Consider the following 16,004-nt stretch of genomic DNA (forward strand, 5'->3'; position numbering starts at 1 on the left):
TCTGCATTGTTTCCCAGCTCCCCGACACACTTCTGGCTCCAGAGTCTCCATCTCATGCTCTCCATGCTTCCCTGCTTCTGGTCGCTCTCTCCTTTTTTCTTGCTCCCAAGCCTCCTTATATAGCTCCTGTTCCCAGGTGCTATCCCTCCTAAACAGGACCAGCCAGGGTGCATCTGTTGAGTCACAAGAGGACTGAGACTCTCTCCATTAATGGGGCTCAGTCACCCTGTGATAATTACCTTAGCCAGAACAGTCATTGCTGTGCGAGCTTGGGCAAGTCACTTCCCTCTGTGCCTCTGTTTTCCCTTTCCCACTTCGTCTGATTTGTCTTATTTAGGTTGTAAGCTCTTTGGGGCAGGGGCCATATCTTGCTATGTGTGTTTACATCTTGCTGTTTCCTAGTGCAATAGGGTCCTGATCACAGCTGGGGCCTCGAAGTGCTACTGTAATACAGACGGTAGTAAAAGAGGAAAAGATACTCTTGTTGAATGGGAGAGAAAATAAAAGCAGGGGGGACACAGTACGTTCATTAATTATTTTTAATGTAAAGTTTAATGGTATAATACACATAAAATAGATGCCTGATGTGAGAAAAGTTGTGTTTTTGAGGAGAAGCAAAGAGGCTGATTAATAATCAAGGTGGTGAGGAATGGAGATGGGAAAGCAAAATAAAATAGAATGGGAGGGGAAACACAGGTGGAAATACAGTGGGATGAGTTTACTGTTCAGTAACAACCTTTCACATCAGGGTGAGGCAAGTTTTCAGGTTGATTTGAGAATTGTTTTCTACAATGAGGATACCACTGGAAAGCCTAGGCTGCATGAATCTCAGAATGCAAGGTCAGATTCTGATCCTCCATTAGTTATATGCCAGAGTAACTCTACTGTAGTTACTATTGATTTATACCAGTGTAACTGAGAGAGAGAATCAGGTCTCAAATGTATGACCCCAACATTATCTTGAAAAAACTAACGCAAGAATATAATTTCATTTGACAATTGAACTGTTTCTATGTGCAATTTTAAAATGTGTTTTTCTTCCAGGATTTTACTGTATTTGGAGGGAGTTTGTCCGGTGCTCATGCCCAAAAGATCTGCAAGGTAAACATTTTAGAGGAGAAAAGAGCAAGTTGCCAATGCCTCTCTGGCAATATGTTGTGCTACTGCCTTGAATAACCCGATCTGAGAATGGCTTGGACTCTGCTATATGTTGTTGGCAAGTTGAAAGTTGCTGTTGCTGCTTTGGAGATCAACTGGCCCAGAAGAATATATCACTGCCCTTAGTCAGCCCTTACCATCGTCTATTTTTGTACAATATTTATTTTCCTGGTCAGTTCCTAATATACTTTAAATTTATTATCCACTTCTCCCTTGTGTGTGTTTACCACATGGGGTCTAATTACATGATCGTGCCATATTCATTGCATAGTCTGGGCAGTGAACACTGCAAAGCAGTGTGTACATAGAAGATAAGGCAGGGAGTTCTTGCATTCAGCACGGGTTGGATGATTCACTGTGAGGCAGGGGACCCTCACTGAACACTGACTCACTGCATGTGAACCATTTAACTTGCATACAGAATGAGACCAAAGGTTGTAACTGATCATGTAATTGAAGACTATGATAATCCATACACCAAAGGGCAGAGTTAAGGTTACACAAGTGACTTTAATTGTGGCATTCCCTGACTTTTGGGTGGTTCCCTTTGTAACTGTATGATTTTTGTGTGGAATATGTAGTGATTTTATTTTGTTGGCGGTTTTAGTGGGGCAAATGCACATTAGTAAGTTTAATTTACCTCTGGTGATTTTCAGCTTGAGCTGGGCTGGTAGTGATTGTTCATCTTGTCTAATCAGCAGTTTGTTGTTTATCTCCAGATCATGGATCAGGCTGTCTTGGTTGGGGCTCCTGTAATTGGGTTGAATGACTCTGGAGGAGCCCGTATCCAGGAAGGAGTAGAGTCTTTGGCTGGCTATGCTGATATCTTCTTGGTAAGTGGCCTATTAGATGAGATCTACTGATGAAACACTACATAAGATTTATTATTATTATACAATGGATTTTTAAATTAGAGGAGAGGAAGGGACAATTTACGAAATATAATAAAATACCTTCTGAGTCACATTAAGGTCTAGATTCCCATGTATATGTATATGGGATGTAGGTCAGAAAAGCAGAACTTTCTTCAAATGAGACTTACTCCTGGATCTCTGCTCTCTAGTGTGTTACAGGTGGAGCTAGCCTAGCTGTTAAGGCTTTTTCCTAGCTTGGCAGTGCATGACGCTCCTTAATCATCATTGTGCACATCCTCACCTCTGACTGGGAATCTAGTCAGTTTCTTCTTGTTCGTAGTTATTGAATACAAACCTGGCAAGGAGCATTTTATAGCAGACACTCTTTCAAGTGCCTATATAAACAGTAAAAGCAAAGAGATGCAGGAAGAGACATTCTACAATACATTAGAACCACAGCGAAGACCACGGTCAGGATAGGCACCTTACTCAATGAAGGGGGTAAAACAATAACAGAAAATGTGAAAATGGCAGAAGTGCTAAATGACTTTTTTGTTTCGTTTTTTACCAGAAAGGTTAGGAGCGATTGGATGTTTAACATAGTGAATGCCGGTGAAAATGAGGTAGGATCAGAGGCTAAAATAGGGAAAGAACAAGTTAAAAATTACATAGACAAGTTAGGTGTCTTCAAGTCACCAGGACCTGATGAAATACATCCTAGAATACTCAAGGAGCTGACTGAGATGATATTTAAGCCGTTAGCAATTATCTTTGAAAAGTCATGGAAGAAGGGAGAGATTCCAGAGAACTGGAAAAGGCCAAATATAGTGCCAATCTATAAAGAAGGGAATAAGGACAGCCCGGGAAATTACAGAACAGTCAGCTTAACTTCAGTACCCGGAAAGATAATGGAGCATATAATCAAGCAATCAATTTGCAGATGCCTAGAAGATAATAAGGTGGTGATTAACAGTCAGCATGGATTTGTCAAGAACAAATCATGTCAAATCAACCTAATAGCTTTCTTTGATAGGGGGAACAAGCCTTGTGGATGGAGGGGAAGCAGTAGATATTGTATATCTTGACTTTAGTAAGGCTTCTGATACTGTCTCGCATGACCCTCTCGTAAATAAACTAGGAAAATACTACCTAGATGGAGCTACTATAAGGTGGGTGCATAACTGGTTGGAAGACCGTTCCCAGAGAGTATCATCAGTTGTTCACAGTCAAGCTGGAAGGGCATATCAAGTGGGATCCCACAGGGATCAGTTCTGGGTCCGGTTTTGTTCATCTAAATCTTCATCAGTGATTTAGATAATGGCATAGAGAGTACACTTATAAAGTTTGCAGACGATACCAAGCTAGGAGGGGTTGCAAGTGCTTTGGAGGATAGGATTAAAATTCAAAATGAGCTGGACAAACTGGAGAAATGATCTGAAGTAAACAGGATGAAATTCAGTAAGGACAAATGCAAAGTGCTCCACTTTGGAAGGAACAATCAGCTGCACACATACAAAATGGGAAATGACTGCATAGGAATAAGTACTGCAGAAAAGGATCTGGGTATCATAGTGGATCACAAGCTAAATATGAGTCAAAAGGAAAACACTGTTGTAAAAAAAAAAAAAAAAGTAAACATCATTCTGGGGTGTATCAGCAGGAGTGTTGCAAGAAAGACACAAGAAGTAATTCTTCTGCTATAGTCAGTGCTAATTACGCCTCAGCTGGAGTATTGTGTCCAGTTCTGGGCATCACATTTCAGGAAAGATGTGGACAAATTGGAAAAAGTCCAGAGGAGAACAACAAAAATGATTAAAGTTGTAGAAAACATGACCTGTGAGGGAAGATTGAAAAATTGGATTTGTTTAGTCTGGAAAAGAGAAGACTGAGAGGGGACATGATAACAGTTTTCAAGTACATAAAAGGTTGTTACACGGAGAAGGGAGAAGAATTGTTGTTCTTAACCTCTGAGGATAGGACAAGAAGCAATGGGCTTAAATTGCAGCAAGGGAGGTTTAGGTTGGTCATTAGGAATAACTTCCTAACTGTCAGGGGGGTTAAGCACTGGAATAAATTGCCTAAAGAGGTTGTGGAATCTCCATCATTGGAGGTTTTTAAGGGCAGGTTAGACAAACACCTCTCACAAACGTTCTAGATAATACTTAGTCCTGCCATGAGTGCAAGGGGCTGGACTAGATGACCTCTCGAGGTCCCTTGCAGTCCTACAATTCTATAAGAGGGGTTTGAAGTAAATATGATGCAAGTACTTCCCACATCTGAAAATACCTGACAAGTTCAAATGAGAAACAAAAAAATACAGCTTGAGAGAGTACCTTTTTATATTCAGTGGTGTATGAGTTAAACATGAAACCATTGAATGTACCACCACTATCAAAATGAAATTGCTGTGTACTATCAAACCAGGTACCGTTGAACATAAAATTATTATCAAGATGAAATTACAGCTTACAATGGGATTCTGTAGAAAGAACAGTTTATCATAACACAATTCAACATGAGATTGCAAATACTAATCGTAATCCACAGTGCCCATCTGAGTATTGAAAAGTATAAGAGCAGCTCATGATATGTCCTGTTCTGGATAGGCATGAATGCTGCCATCAAAAATACGTTATCAGTGTTACATTTAAATTCCTGTACTGATTATGGATTTAACAAAAACTACTGATACGCTGAGATTCCTGATTGCCCTGGGTCCAGGGTTGGTACAGATCTCTATTTCTAAGACCATAAGAATTGCCATTGGTGGGAAAGGCTCTGCCAACTCCCCACTGCTGAAGCCCATCTCCTCCTGCGGGAATGACTCTGGTATCTCCCCTCCGCTGGAGCATTTCCTCACCACGGGGAAAGACTTGCCGCAATGAAAGGTTCTGGAAAGAGGGAGGCACCGGTGAAAGGCTCTGGCAGTGGGGAAAGCCTTTCCCTTCTGCCCCCACAAGACTCTTTCACTGACACGCTGTAGTGTGGATGCAGCCTTCTTTTCACTGCAGCATATAGCCACAGATACCCTACACTCTGCTGATAGTGGTTAGTGTAGACGTAGCCTTAGAGTGGCAGGATTCAGTGTGTCCCTTTTTTTTTTGTTTTATTTTTTCTCCTTTTTCTGTTACCTGCAGCTACATCCTGAGCCAGCCACATACATACATTGCTTTCCACTGTCTACTGCCACCATACCGCACCCAGTATAACCCACTCATCCAGCCCTTCAATAGACATACTATAGGATAGGAGCCCTGCTTTTTGAAAGGCCTCATACAGTGTCTCAGAGCTGGGCTTCCTCGTGCAGACCTCGTATGCCAATTCAATTTTAGGCTTTTAGTGCTCATTCAAATAATAAGAAATGTGGAAACCCAAAGCGTTTCTGCTGAAAGTGTTTCAGCAGAGCCCAGCTAGTGACCCATGCCAATATGAAAATATTGCTGATGCTTTTTGAAGAGGCAAAAAGTTTTGACTTCTGTAGTGGAGGGCTTGATGCCAGTATGGTGGTGGTGTAGGGAGAGGTTGTCAGTGGGGGAGGGTTGCTAGTGACTAAAACAGCTGATCTTATAATGAAAGGTTGAGCTTTGTCCGGAATACAGGTGTGTGGATCCTGCATGCCAGAATTAAAAGAGAGGATGGCACAGAAAATTCTTATATCCATTCTTCACATCCAAAAAGGCTGTCTGCATTCTCTTTTGTCACTTCTTTATTGTAAAATTGAGTGTGTTTGAGAAAATATATGTTCCTCTCCTGCCTGTCATTGGGGATTCTTGTGGAATCTTTGTACATCTTATGACTTGCTTTTTTCTTCCCTTTGATGTATGTCTATTGGAAGCTTTTGCAGGGATGTAAGAATCAGGAGATTTTTATTATAATTGGTTGCTTCTTTTCTCTTGCAGAGAAATGTTCTGTGCTCAGGAGTAGTCCCACAGATCTCCCTCATCATGGGTCCCTGTGCTGGTGGAGCAGTCTACTCTCCTGCTTTAACAGATTTCACATTCATGGTGAAGGTAAGTGTGACCCTAAGAACCCCTCAAAGCCAACTGGCAAAGGGTTCACTATTCTGTAACAGCAACTCCTAACAAGCCTGACAAATTCACTACACCTAACACACTGCTTTCATAGTATTTGTCCATAAAGACTGTCACATGAGGTCTTTAATAAAAGCTACAATCACACAGGTCATTAATAGCATTGTGAAATGTACGTACAAATACTGTGTAAGAAGGGATGTGTGTGTTTGAAAAAATATATAAAATATGTTCCTAAATGTCTGAATCAAGGCAGAGTTGACAAACAGGTTTCTGCGAGACAAAGGATATATTCACCTGTCTGCCCCGGTTCACATGTAAATTTAAGCATTGTAAGCCAACATAATGGAAGCCCTGTTTGCATACAAAGTCAGCACGAGGATGTGAAGTCACCATGCAGACAGCACACCAATGAATAAACCACAAAGATCATCTTGACTCTGGGGACAGACAATGAGGCTGGGGAATATAAGGGAATGCAAAAAGACACCTATTTATCCTGCACCTGAGAAAGTAATCAGTTTGATTTACAATCATGAAAATGGGATCCCAACCAGCCTTAGTTGGAAACTCTGCAAGCAAGTTTTGGGTGAGATTCATAGATTCTAAGGCCAAAGGGACCATTGTGATCACCTAGTTTGACCTCGTGTATAGCACAGGCCACAGAACTTCCCCAAAATAATTCCTAGAGCAGATCTTTTAGATAAACATCTAGTTTTCATTTAAAAATGGTTAGTGATGGAGAATCCACCATGACCCTTGGTAAATTGTTCCCATGATTAATTACTTTCAACTTTAAAAATATACTTCTTGTTTCCGATCTGTATTTCTCTAGCTTCAACTCCCAGTCATTGGATTGTGTTATACCTTTCTCTGATGGACTGAAGAGCCCATCATGAAATATTTGTTCTTCATGTAGAAATAGACTGTAATCAAGTCACCCCTTCACCTTCTGTTTGTTAAACTAAATAGATTGAGCTCCTTGAGTCTGTCATTAGAAGGCATATTTTCTAATCCTTTAATCATTCTCATGGCTCTTCTCTGAAGCTTCTCCAATTTATCAATATCCTTCCTGACTTGTGAACACCTGAATTGTATTCAATATTCCAGCAGTGGCTGAACCAGTCCAAATACAGAGATAAAATAACCTCTCTAGTCCTACTCAAGATTTCCCTGTTTATGTATCCCAGGACCTTATTAGGTGTTTGGTCACAGCATCACACTAGGAACTCATGTTCAGCTGATTATCCACCAGGATCCCCAAATCTGTTTGAGTCACTGCTTCCCAGGATAACATTCCCCATCCTGTAAGTATGGCCTATAGTCTTTGTTCCTAAATATATACAGTAGACCTCAGAGTTACAAACTGAACCAGTCAACCACACACCTCATTTGGAACCAGAAGCACACAATCAGGCAGCAATAGAGACACACCCCACACACCCCCAAAAGGGGCAAATACAGTATGTAAACTACTAAACTTAAACTACTAAAAAAAATTAAATAGATTAAATTAAAAAAAAAAGTCTTGACAAGGAAATGAAACTGTTCCTGCACTAGTTTGATTTAAAATAAGATGGTTAAAAGCAGCATTTTTCTTCTGAATAGTAAAGCTTCAGTGCTATATTAAGTCAATGTTCAGCTGTAAACTTTTGAAAGAATAACCATAACATTTTGTTCAGAGTTACGAACATTGCAGAGTTACGAACAACCTCCATTCCCGACGTGTTCATAACTCTGAGGTTCTACTATACATTTACATTTAGCTGTTAAAAAATGCATATCATTTGCTTGTGCCCAGTTTACCAAGCAATCCGGATCAAACTCTGTCAGTGACCTGTCTTCTTCATTATTTACCGCTCCCCCAATTTCTGTCTCATCTGTAAACTTTATCAGTGAATGATATTTTTCTCCAGTTCATTGATTTAAAATGTTAAATAGTGTAGTGCCAAGGACCAATCCTTGTGGGATCCCACTGAAAACATACCTTCTTGATGACAATTCCCCATTTGTAATTAAATGTTGAGACCTATCAGTTAGTCAGTTTATAATCATTTTAATGCGTAACATGTTCATTAATCCAAATGTCATGCTGTACCTAGTCAAATGCCTTGCAGAAAGCTAAGTATATTACATCAATGCTGTTATCTTTATCAACCAAACATGTAAACTCATCAAAAAAAAAATCAAGTTACTTTGACAGGATCTGTTTCCCATAAGCGCAGATGATTTGCATTAATTACATTACCCTTCTTTGGTTCATCATTAATCAAGATGAGACTGCTTTTGGACAGATGGCTAGCATGTTAAAGTTTAGTCTCTAGAAAGCATATATTGATTTTGTTTTATATGTCATCCTTCTGCTTCCAGTATCCTTACGATCTCATAAATCTTAGCCTTTTGTGACAAACTTGTGTTTGTTTTCCCTATAAATCTATCTCAGTGCTGTGATGTTATATGGGAACTATTGTCAGTAAATCAAACAAGCTGGTGTGTGCACTGTCCCCTTGTGAATAGCAAACTTGGTATTTCTGTGAGTAGGCACTGATGGGCTGGATATCACAGGGGAATGCTTCAAAGGAGCTCAGGGAGTGGGATGCACCTACTGCTAACCTGCAAAGAAAAGTGAGGTCTAGCATTGCCCTCAGGACATTGCTTGGGTAGCTAGCAGGCTGTTGTTGTCAGGCAGCTGACACCCAGTTAAGCACCATCAAGTCTCACACTGGAGGCAGGGCGGGCACCAAAGTTACTCACAGTCTTGGGCACCCTGAAAGAGCACTGCAGTGGGAATACAGCATCTGTTGATAACATGGAGCAATCTCATCTAGATTTAGAATCATGGATGTGCTTTCATCTTTGGAACATCTTAGGAACTAGAATCCCCTACAGAAACTTCATATAAGAGCTGCTAGCAATGGCGTTATGCCATATTTTAAATAAAGAACACTTGAATATTTTCCCCAAAAAGCAGTTTTATGCTTATTTTTTTGCATGGGAAATATACTGTCTTCCTTGGGTCTGTTGGATGTAGATTGAGAGCTTTCGCAGCCCTTAAATAAAGGGGTTGGGATGCTGAATCTTTAACAAAGAAAGTTTTTTCCCCTAAAATAGCTATGTAATTCAGAGGTTTAAACAGTCTAAATAACAATCATTTCCCCACTCAATCAGTTGTACCAATTTTTCTAAGGGAAACAAGTTCTGAATATTTTTACATTTAAAAAAAATTACAGAAGGAACTTTAAAAAACTTTCCAGTTTCCATCATATACAGTAACTCCTCACTTAATATTGTCCCTATTAACATTGTTTTGTTGTTACATTGCTGACCTATTAGATAACATGCTCGATTAAATTTGCACAATGCTCCCTTATAATGTTGTTTGGCCTCCTGCTTTGTCCACTGCTTGCAGGATTCTCTGGAAGAGCAGCCCATCTTCATAGGGGCTTGGAACCAGGGTGGGCCAGCAGCCCCCCTATTAGCGCCCCTAAGTTCCCTGTGATGGGCAGTTCAGGTGTCTAGGTGTCCCTCCCACTGCCGCCCTGCTTCTCCTGCCCTCTGCCTTGGAGCTGCTCCTGGGAGCCTCCTGCTTTCTGTGGAGGGGGGAAGAATTGTGCTGATGTCAGGGTGTCCTCTCCCGCCCCCCACCCACCCCGCTTCCTCCACAGAAGAGGCTAGGAGGGACATGACAGGGCTCAGGAGGGAGGGAGTGTGCTGGAAGCTGCTGTTCTACTTAAAAGGGCAGCGTACTTAAAGGGACAATGCTCGTCTCTGTCTCACACGCACACACACGGTGTGTGTCTCTGTCGCACACACATGGAATCTTCTCAGGCTGGTGGCAACTCACTGACTGAAGCAAGGCCAGGGAAGAAGCAGCTATTTGGGTGGGGTCTGCTGGGATTTGCTTGGAGGTGATGGGGAAGGAGAGAGATGATCTCCCAAGCTTTCCTCTGTATTTCCAGAAGCAGAATTTTGGCCCTGTAAAGGGCTGCAGACAGACACTTGTTATGGGAGTTGGTTACATCTAAGATCACTAGTAACTGAAAGCTATTAAAGAAAAAATGTACTGTCTCTTCTGTTGGTGTGCTTTCTGCATTTGACTATACAAGAGACATATTGAAGCTGGCAATACACATGTACAGAATTAGGCAGTTTTTCTAGCTGAAACTTTTGTGTGGCTTTCACAGAAAAAGTAGGTATTTTACTCTTCCAAAATCTCCTAGTCTAGTACTGACGAGACTTTATTTAGCTTAGTTTGGGACATAAAATAATTGCACTGTTGATGCAATTGTGTGTAAACCAGAATGAACTTTTGTCCCAAAATTATTTTTCTGCATGAGCTGAGAAAGAAACTGTGCAGACAGGTAAATACATCAAGAATAAAAGATGTGGGAAAATGCCAAAACTGTAGAGGCACTGGAGTGCCTTTGGATTAGGGATGGGTTTTGTTTTTCACTTAAAGTCAGGAATTCAGTCTCAGGCTTCATTCTCTGTCTTTAGAGAAAAATGCAGAGTACTCTATCCAAATTAACAACACACAATCTGTGGGAAATGGTTACATTTTCTGGGGATTTTTAACTAAATATGTTGTTTAATTAATCTTGACTCTAAAAAAACGGGACCTTGAAGAAATTTCTTCTCTGTTTCACCCTTTTTCATATCCCTTTAGGGAAAGTATGAGAGAGGAAGAAAATCACCTATATTTTTCTATCAGTGAAGTGCTGTTGCAGCTTGGAACTCACACTTCACAGTCTCCTTTTTCAGGACACATCCTATCTGTTCATCACTGGCCCTGATGTAGTCAAGTCGGTTACCAATGAAGATGTTACCCAGGAACAGCTTGGGGGAGCAAAGACACACACTGCAGTATCAGGTGAGAGCTGATGATTTTACTTCGTTAGCGTATGATCCAGTTTTCCAAACTGAATGAATCAGCAGTTTCAGCATAGATGTTAGAACTACTTTTTCTCACTAGGAGCCCCCATGTGAAATTCTTCACTAAAGGTTATGGGGTTTGGAGCACTGGATTTTGGGCACTGAATAACAGTAATTATTTTTGCACTTTGTAGTATATCCATGGAATAACAACTACTAGAAGTGCATTGAAGGTTTTAAGCAAGAATAATATGATGCTTTCACACATGAGGGGGAGTTTGTATATATTTTCAAGCCTTTTAAGTCATTTTAACTCAAGACTATAGAGTGTTTTACTGCATTATGGTAGCAAACCTGTGGCTGAATTTGCCATCCCTTTCCAGCATTTCTTTTCATTCCCTTCTAATGCTTCTCTTGCTCTTTTGGAACAAAGTTACCTATGCGACTTCTTGACTTGGAGATGACTTTTAAAAAAAAAAAAAAGAGAGAGAGAGAGAGACTAAACAAAATCTGACTAGCAGGAGTTGTATGGCTGTGAAAGTCTACTTTTTTGTTTAAAGAAAGAATGCGAAACAAAAAAGAAATGTTGCCATAGTTACAGTTGAAGATAGTTCTTCATTTTAAGCTTAATTTTGTCCCCCTTTCTAGCTTTGAGAAAACTGAAGTAAACCCATGTGAACCCATGTCTGTGTGAGATGATGCTAGAGTTAGGTATTTTAAGGGAAGCTAAGGGGATGTTGGACAAAGTAATTTTTGGAGGTGTGGTTATTAATATTTTAATAAAATTATCCATTCTTAGAAATTGTCAAGTCTCAGAAGCCTTTTTCTGGCTCATATCTCAGAAAAGACTTGGCATAGCTCCAAAACTGTCTTATTCTGTTGGCCTCTGGGAGGACTGGTGCCTTTAGCTAATTTAGTGGAGTTGGTTTGGTCAATCATTTACTTACTAAAAGTAAGTCTATGTGAACACTCTGCATCCCTGAATGGGGCCCAGACAGGCCTCATGGCCTTGTAGACTTTATAAGGCTCAGATCAGAGTAGGCTGTCCATTGCAGAGGAAGGGGAACGTTAAGCATAGGAAAGAGGGTATGTGGTATGCATGGAATGTGAGGAAAGGGGTATATAGGGTTGCCTATGGGTATCACTGCAGACATTTACCATTTCTACTGCATCCATCGCTGTAGTATCTAGGCATTAAATACACCAACGAAGCGTGAGGAGCAGTATCAATTGGTGTCTGGGAATGGACAACTTTTTCCACACCTCAGTAGTCTTTCCCATGAGTAGGAATATTCATAGGACACTTGAAGACGAAATGAAGATTACGTACCTGTAACTGGAGTTCAAGATTAACTCTACATAGTCATACTTCCCCTACTACCTTTCCCCACTTCCTCACAGTCATGCTTACCAAAGAACCTAGGATTAAAGAGGAGAAGGAACTGCGGGGGATGGAGCACTCATGCCCCTTTTATATCCTTGCTATGCAATGTTCTGTATTCACTATGAGGAGGGCCGAGGAAAGCGCACGAGTAACTGCTGGCAAGAGTTCTACCATTCAGGCTGTACTGGTCAAAGCCTGGCATGAGTGTACGTGCAGAGTCCATCTCAAAGAACTCTGATTACAGGTGAGTAACCTTCATTTGGGTCTAATACAACATCCTGGCGTCTAACCACAATGGGCTTCAAAAAGTAGTAAAGCTATTTTTTAAAATACAAAGATAAGGAGAGCTATCCAGAGCTGTAAAGGAGGAAGATTGACATGCTTAGATGCTTCTCAGACACTTCAGCCTTACTGGAGTTGAAAACTTGATGGCTCTGCTGGCTTCAAAAATGTTGATATGGTTGATGACTTTATTGACGTGTGTTAGAAAATCCAAATGGAGGCCTTGTGAAGTAGTATTATTTTGGCTTTTTTCTCCAGGGGTCGCACATAGAGCCTTTGAGAATGATGTAGATGCTTTGCTCAATCTCAGGGAGTTCTTTAATTACCTACCTCTCAGTAACCGTGATCCAGCCCCAGTTCGCAAATGCCATGATCCTAGGTAAGTGAGGGGCTTGCACATGATCTCTCAGACTTGATGTCAGTTTAATGTCATGTGTTTTTCTGGCAGTGTGAATACAAGGAAATGAGCATCTTGCAGCTGGACTTCTGATTTTGGCCTTCTTCACCAATTAATTCCCTCTTCCAACATGTATGTGCGAACATGTTTTGTTAGCTCTTTGTTTAGGAAGTTTTATATGTATACTTTGTTTAGCAGTTTTATAAATCATTGTCCCTTAGCTACCAGAAATACAGTATTAACCATTACAAAAATGAACTGATCAGTCACTGTTTACAGATTCATCCTGTGTTCCTGTGAGGCAGGAATAAGTTATAGGACAAACCTTTTTACCCAGAAACAATATCTCCAGGATGATGTATTTTCTTAAACAGGAGGACACTTCTGCCTTTTCTGATATTAACAAACCAAGAGAGTCCATTATACTGATTAATATTCTGAGAAGTTTGTCACATGTTGTTTGTAGTCTTTTGCCATGTATGAACTCGATGAGTAAATTTTCCATATCAGTAGAATCCCATGTGGATTTTGGTTTTTTTAAACAATTACTCTAATATTGGGCAATTTATTTTTTTCTGTGAGAGGCTACTAACAGATGAGAGCTTAATTCTCTATTTCCTAGACTGGGATCCATTTCCACTAGCAAGCCTCAGAAGGATTACCACATGATCTCTGTGTAATAAATGTTCAATAGTTTGTAATATGAGGTTATGAACTGCATCTCAGTGCTCTAATAATTTGACATGTACAACATATAAAATAACCTTTTTTACCAGAAATTTCTCCAACATTTCTTGCCATCCATATTTTTTAATATTTGCTATTCAGTGGGTACGCCAATATCTTAAATTAATTTTCTCATATAGTGCTATGAATCAAGATCGCTGGTCTTTTTCCCCCAAATCTAAGCCCATTTCTCTGAGGTAATATGTCTGCCTAAATCCTTGTCCTGTTAGATATACGGATATTTTCTTGCAAGGAAAATTGTCAGTAAACGCTATTAAAATTAGTTTCCTCTATAAAAGAGTTTATTTACAGAGCTGAGAAATATAGGGTTTTATTCTATCCTCATTGAAGTCAGTGACAAAGCTCCAATTGACTAGCTTTGATCAGGGCCATAATACCTAAATTGAAAGTACTCATCTCATGGGAAAGCAGGCCAATAAAAATTGGTGTTGTTTTCTAAAGGAGTTAGAAGACTCTCTCTTTAGTAAACAATCAGTCAGCCATGAATATTCCATTTCTCTTCCACTCTGAATAACTCTAGTTCATTGTTTGTGTTAAAGTCAGGACTATAGGCAAAAACTAAAGGGAGGCTGTCACTGCCTCCTGGTGCGGTCTTTCGAGGAGTCTCAGCCACTCCTCACTGAACTTCCTTAGTTTATCCTCAGTCCGGTCCCTAACTGGACCCTCAACCTAATTAAGTCTATCAGCCCTCCAATTGGAGGGCTGGCAGTCTCCCTTACTCTCCTGGCTGTTTTCTTGGTGCGGGGCTGTTTTCTTTGTTATCCTTGGCCTTTCTGCCTCCCTTTCCTTCTCTTACACTCTCCCCTTTATAGCAGGTCTTGTTTACTCTGTTGGTTGCAGCTGTGGGTGCCTGCCTCCATGATTGGCAGTTCTGGCAGCTGCATGGGGGATGTGATCAAGCTGCTTGCTTGTAAACAGGAGGAACTGTCCTCCCACTCTGTCTATGCTCAGTATGAGGTTTATAGACCCCCATTACAGAGGCACTTGCCAAAGGGTGCCTACAGATTTCTGGAGGTGTAATTTTATTAATCCTTGATAACCTAGAAATGTTACTGCAATTTTCTTGGTCAATAAAAACTAGTATTTGCCTGGATTAGAGTGCCTCAACCAACAACTGCCTACAGTTGGCTGGTTTGATAGTACCATATTACATTTGGAGCAGCTGGTCCATTCTGCGTAGTGGGTCAGTAGAAAGCTGCACCCATTCTCAGCCTTCTCTTACTTGTATAATTCTAACAGCGTCCTCTGGATAACTGCTGGAGTTTTATGATTTGAAGAAGGCTTTGAAACAAGACCAGTATCCTGGGCTAAAAGTTCGTTTTATTGATGGCTATTCTCTCTCACCAAGAGACTGTGGTATTCCTCCAGCACTCCAGAGCTTTGTGTATTTCCTGGAGTGATGGTTTGATGTTTCCATTGTACAGATCCTCTAAGTTACTTGAGATTGGATTCTAAGTATCTTGCAGAATTTTTTACCCATTTATACCCAAACATTTTCTGGACAATTGATGTCTCTGAGTCTGTTAAATGTATATCTTATTTTAGTTTTAGCATGATTTAATTAAAACCAGTTGCTTTCTTCAAATTAAGGATTTCTTTAGATAATCATTTTAGGGAAACATTTGGGTAAAATATAACAGCCACATGACAAACTATTTTACTGTGTATTCCTGCCAGTTTTATTCCATTAATAAATGTATTCTCCCTTGAGCAAAAGACTTTGCGGCCAGTGGAGAAAGCAAAGGAGAGTAGTCCCTTCCCCCCCTCCCCACCCCCTTGCATAACTCAGACAGGAACATCGTCAGCCCATGGATTTGCATTACTGCTTTAGGGCTGATATAAAGAGGAGTAATGTTATTTATTTTAATTTAGACAGGTTGACTAGAGCTTTGTATGGTTACAGGCAACTTTTTCCTCACCGGTGATTCTCTCCCTTCCCCCTCTCACCCTCCAACTGTGTCCAGCTCAATGATTGGGGAGACAAAAATGAGAAGACTTCTCCCCTTTCCCTTAAAACATGTTCTCCTGCTGCTGCTCCTTCCCACTGAATACTTCCAAAACCAAACTATTTTCAGTCTCCCCACACCCTCCTGTCTCTTGGTAGCAGCTGGCTCCTGTGTTACTGTGACCAGCAGAGCCCGCAGCAGACGGAAGATGTACAGATCCTGTAGTCCTGCAAGAAGCCCCCCCTCCGCTGTTCTACATCTTAATGCACAAGTAGCCAGGTTAAAACTAAGGAATTTTTTTTTCTCTGTGTTTGGAAGGCTTGGCTGAAGATG

The 16,004-nt window shown here is 40.6% G+C and overlaps 1 protein-coding gene across 2 annotated transcripts in view; it reads left to right on the forward strand.

The window, feature by feature from the left end:
- The window catches only part of PCCB (propionyl-CoA carboxylase subunit beta), a 50,843-nt gene that overhangs the window by 15,775 nt on the left and 19,064 nt on the right, over nucleotides 1-16,004 (forward strand). For both annotated transcript variants that reach the window (XR_013347186.1, XM_077827209.1), the window contains exons 4-8: nucleotides 1,045-1,101; nucleotides 1,878-1,991; nucleotides 5,912-6,022; nucleotides 10,805-10,913; nucleotides 12,840-12,960. Coding sequence is in view for 1 of the 2 variants with exons in the window: in XM_077827209.1 (XP_077683335.1) it covers nucleotides 1,045-1,101; nucleotides 1,878-1,991; nucleotides 5,912-6,022; nucleotides 10,805-10,913; nucleotides 12,840-12,960 (512 nt within the window). In the remaining variant the exon portion in view is untranslated. The remainder of the gene's footprint in view (nucleotides 1-1,044; nucleotides 1,102-1,877; nucleotides 1,992-5,911; nucleotides 6,023-10,804; nucleotides 10,914-12,839; nucleotides 12,961-16,004) is intronic.

The sequence above is a fragment of the Eretmochelys imbricata genome, chromosome 9 (genome assembly GCF_965152235.1).
Source record: "Eretmochelys imbricata isolate rEreImb1 chromosome 9, rEreImb1.hap1, whole genome shotgun sequence".
Taxonomy (NCBI): domain Eukaryota; kingdom Metazoa; phylum Chordata; order Testudines; family Cheloniidae; genus Eretmochelys; species Eretmochelys imbricata.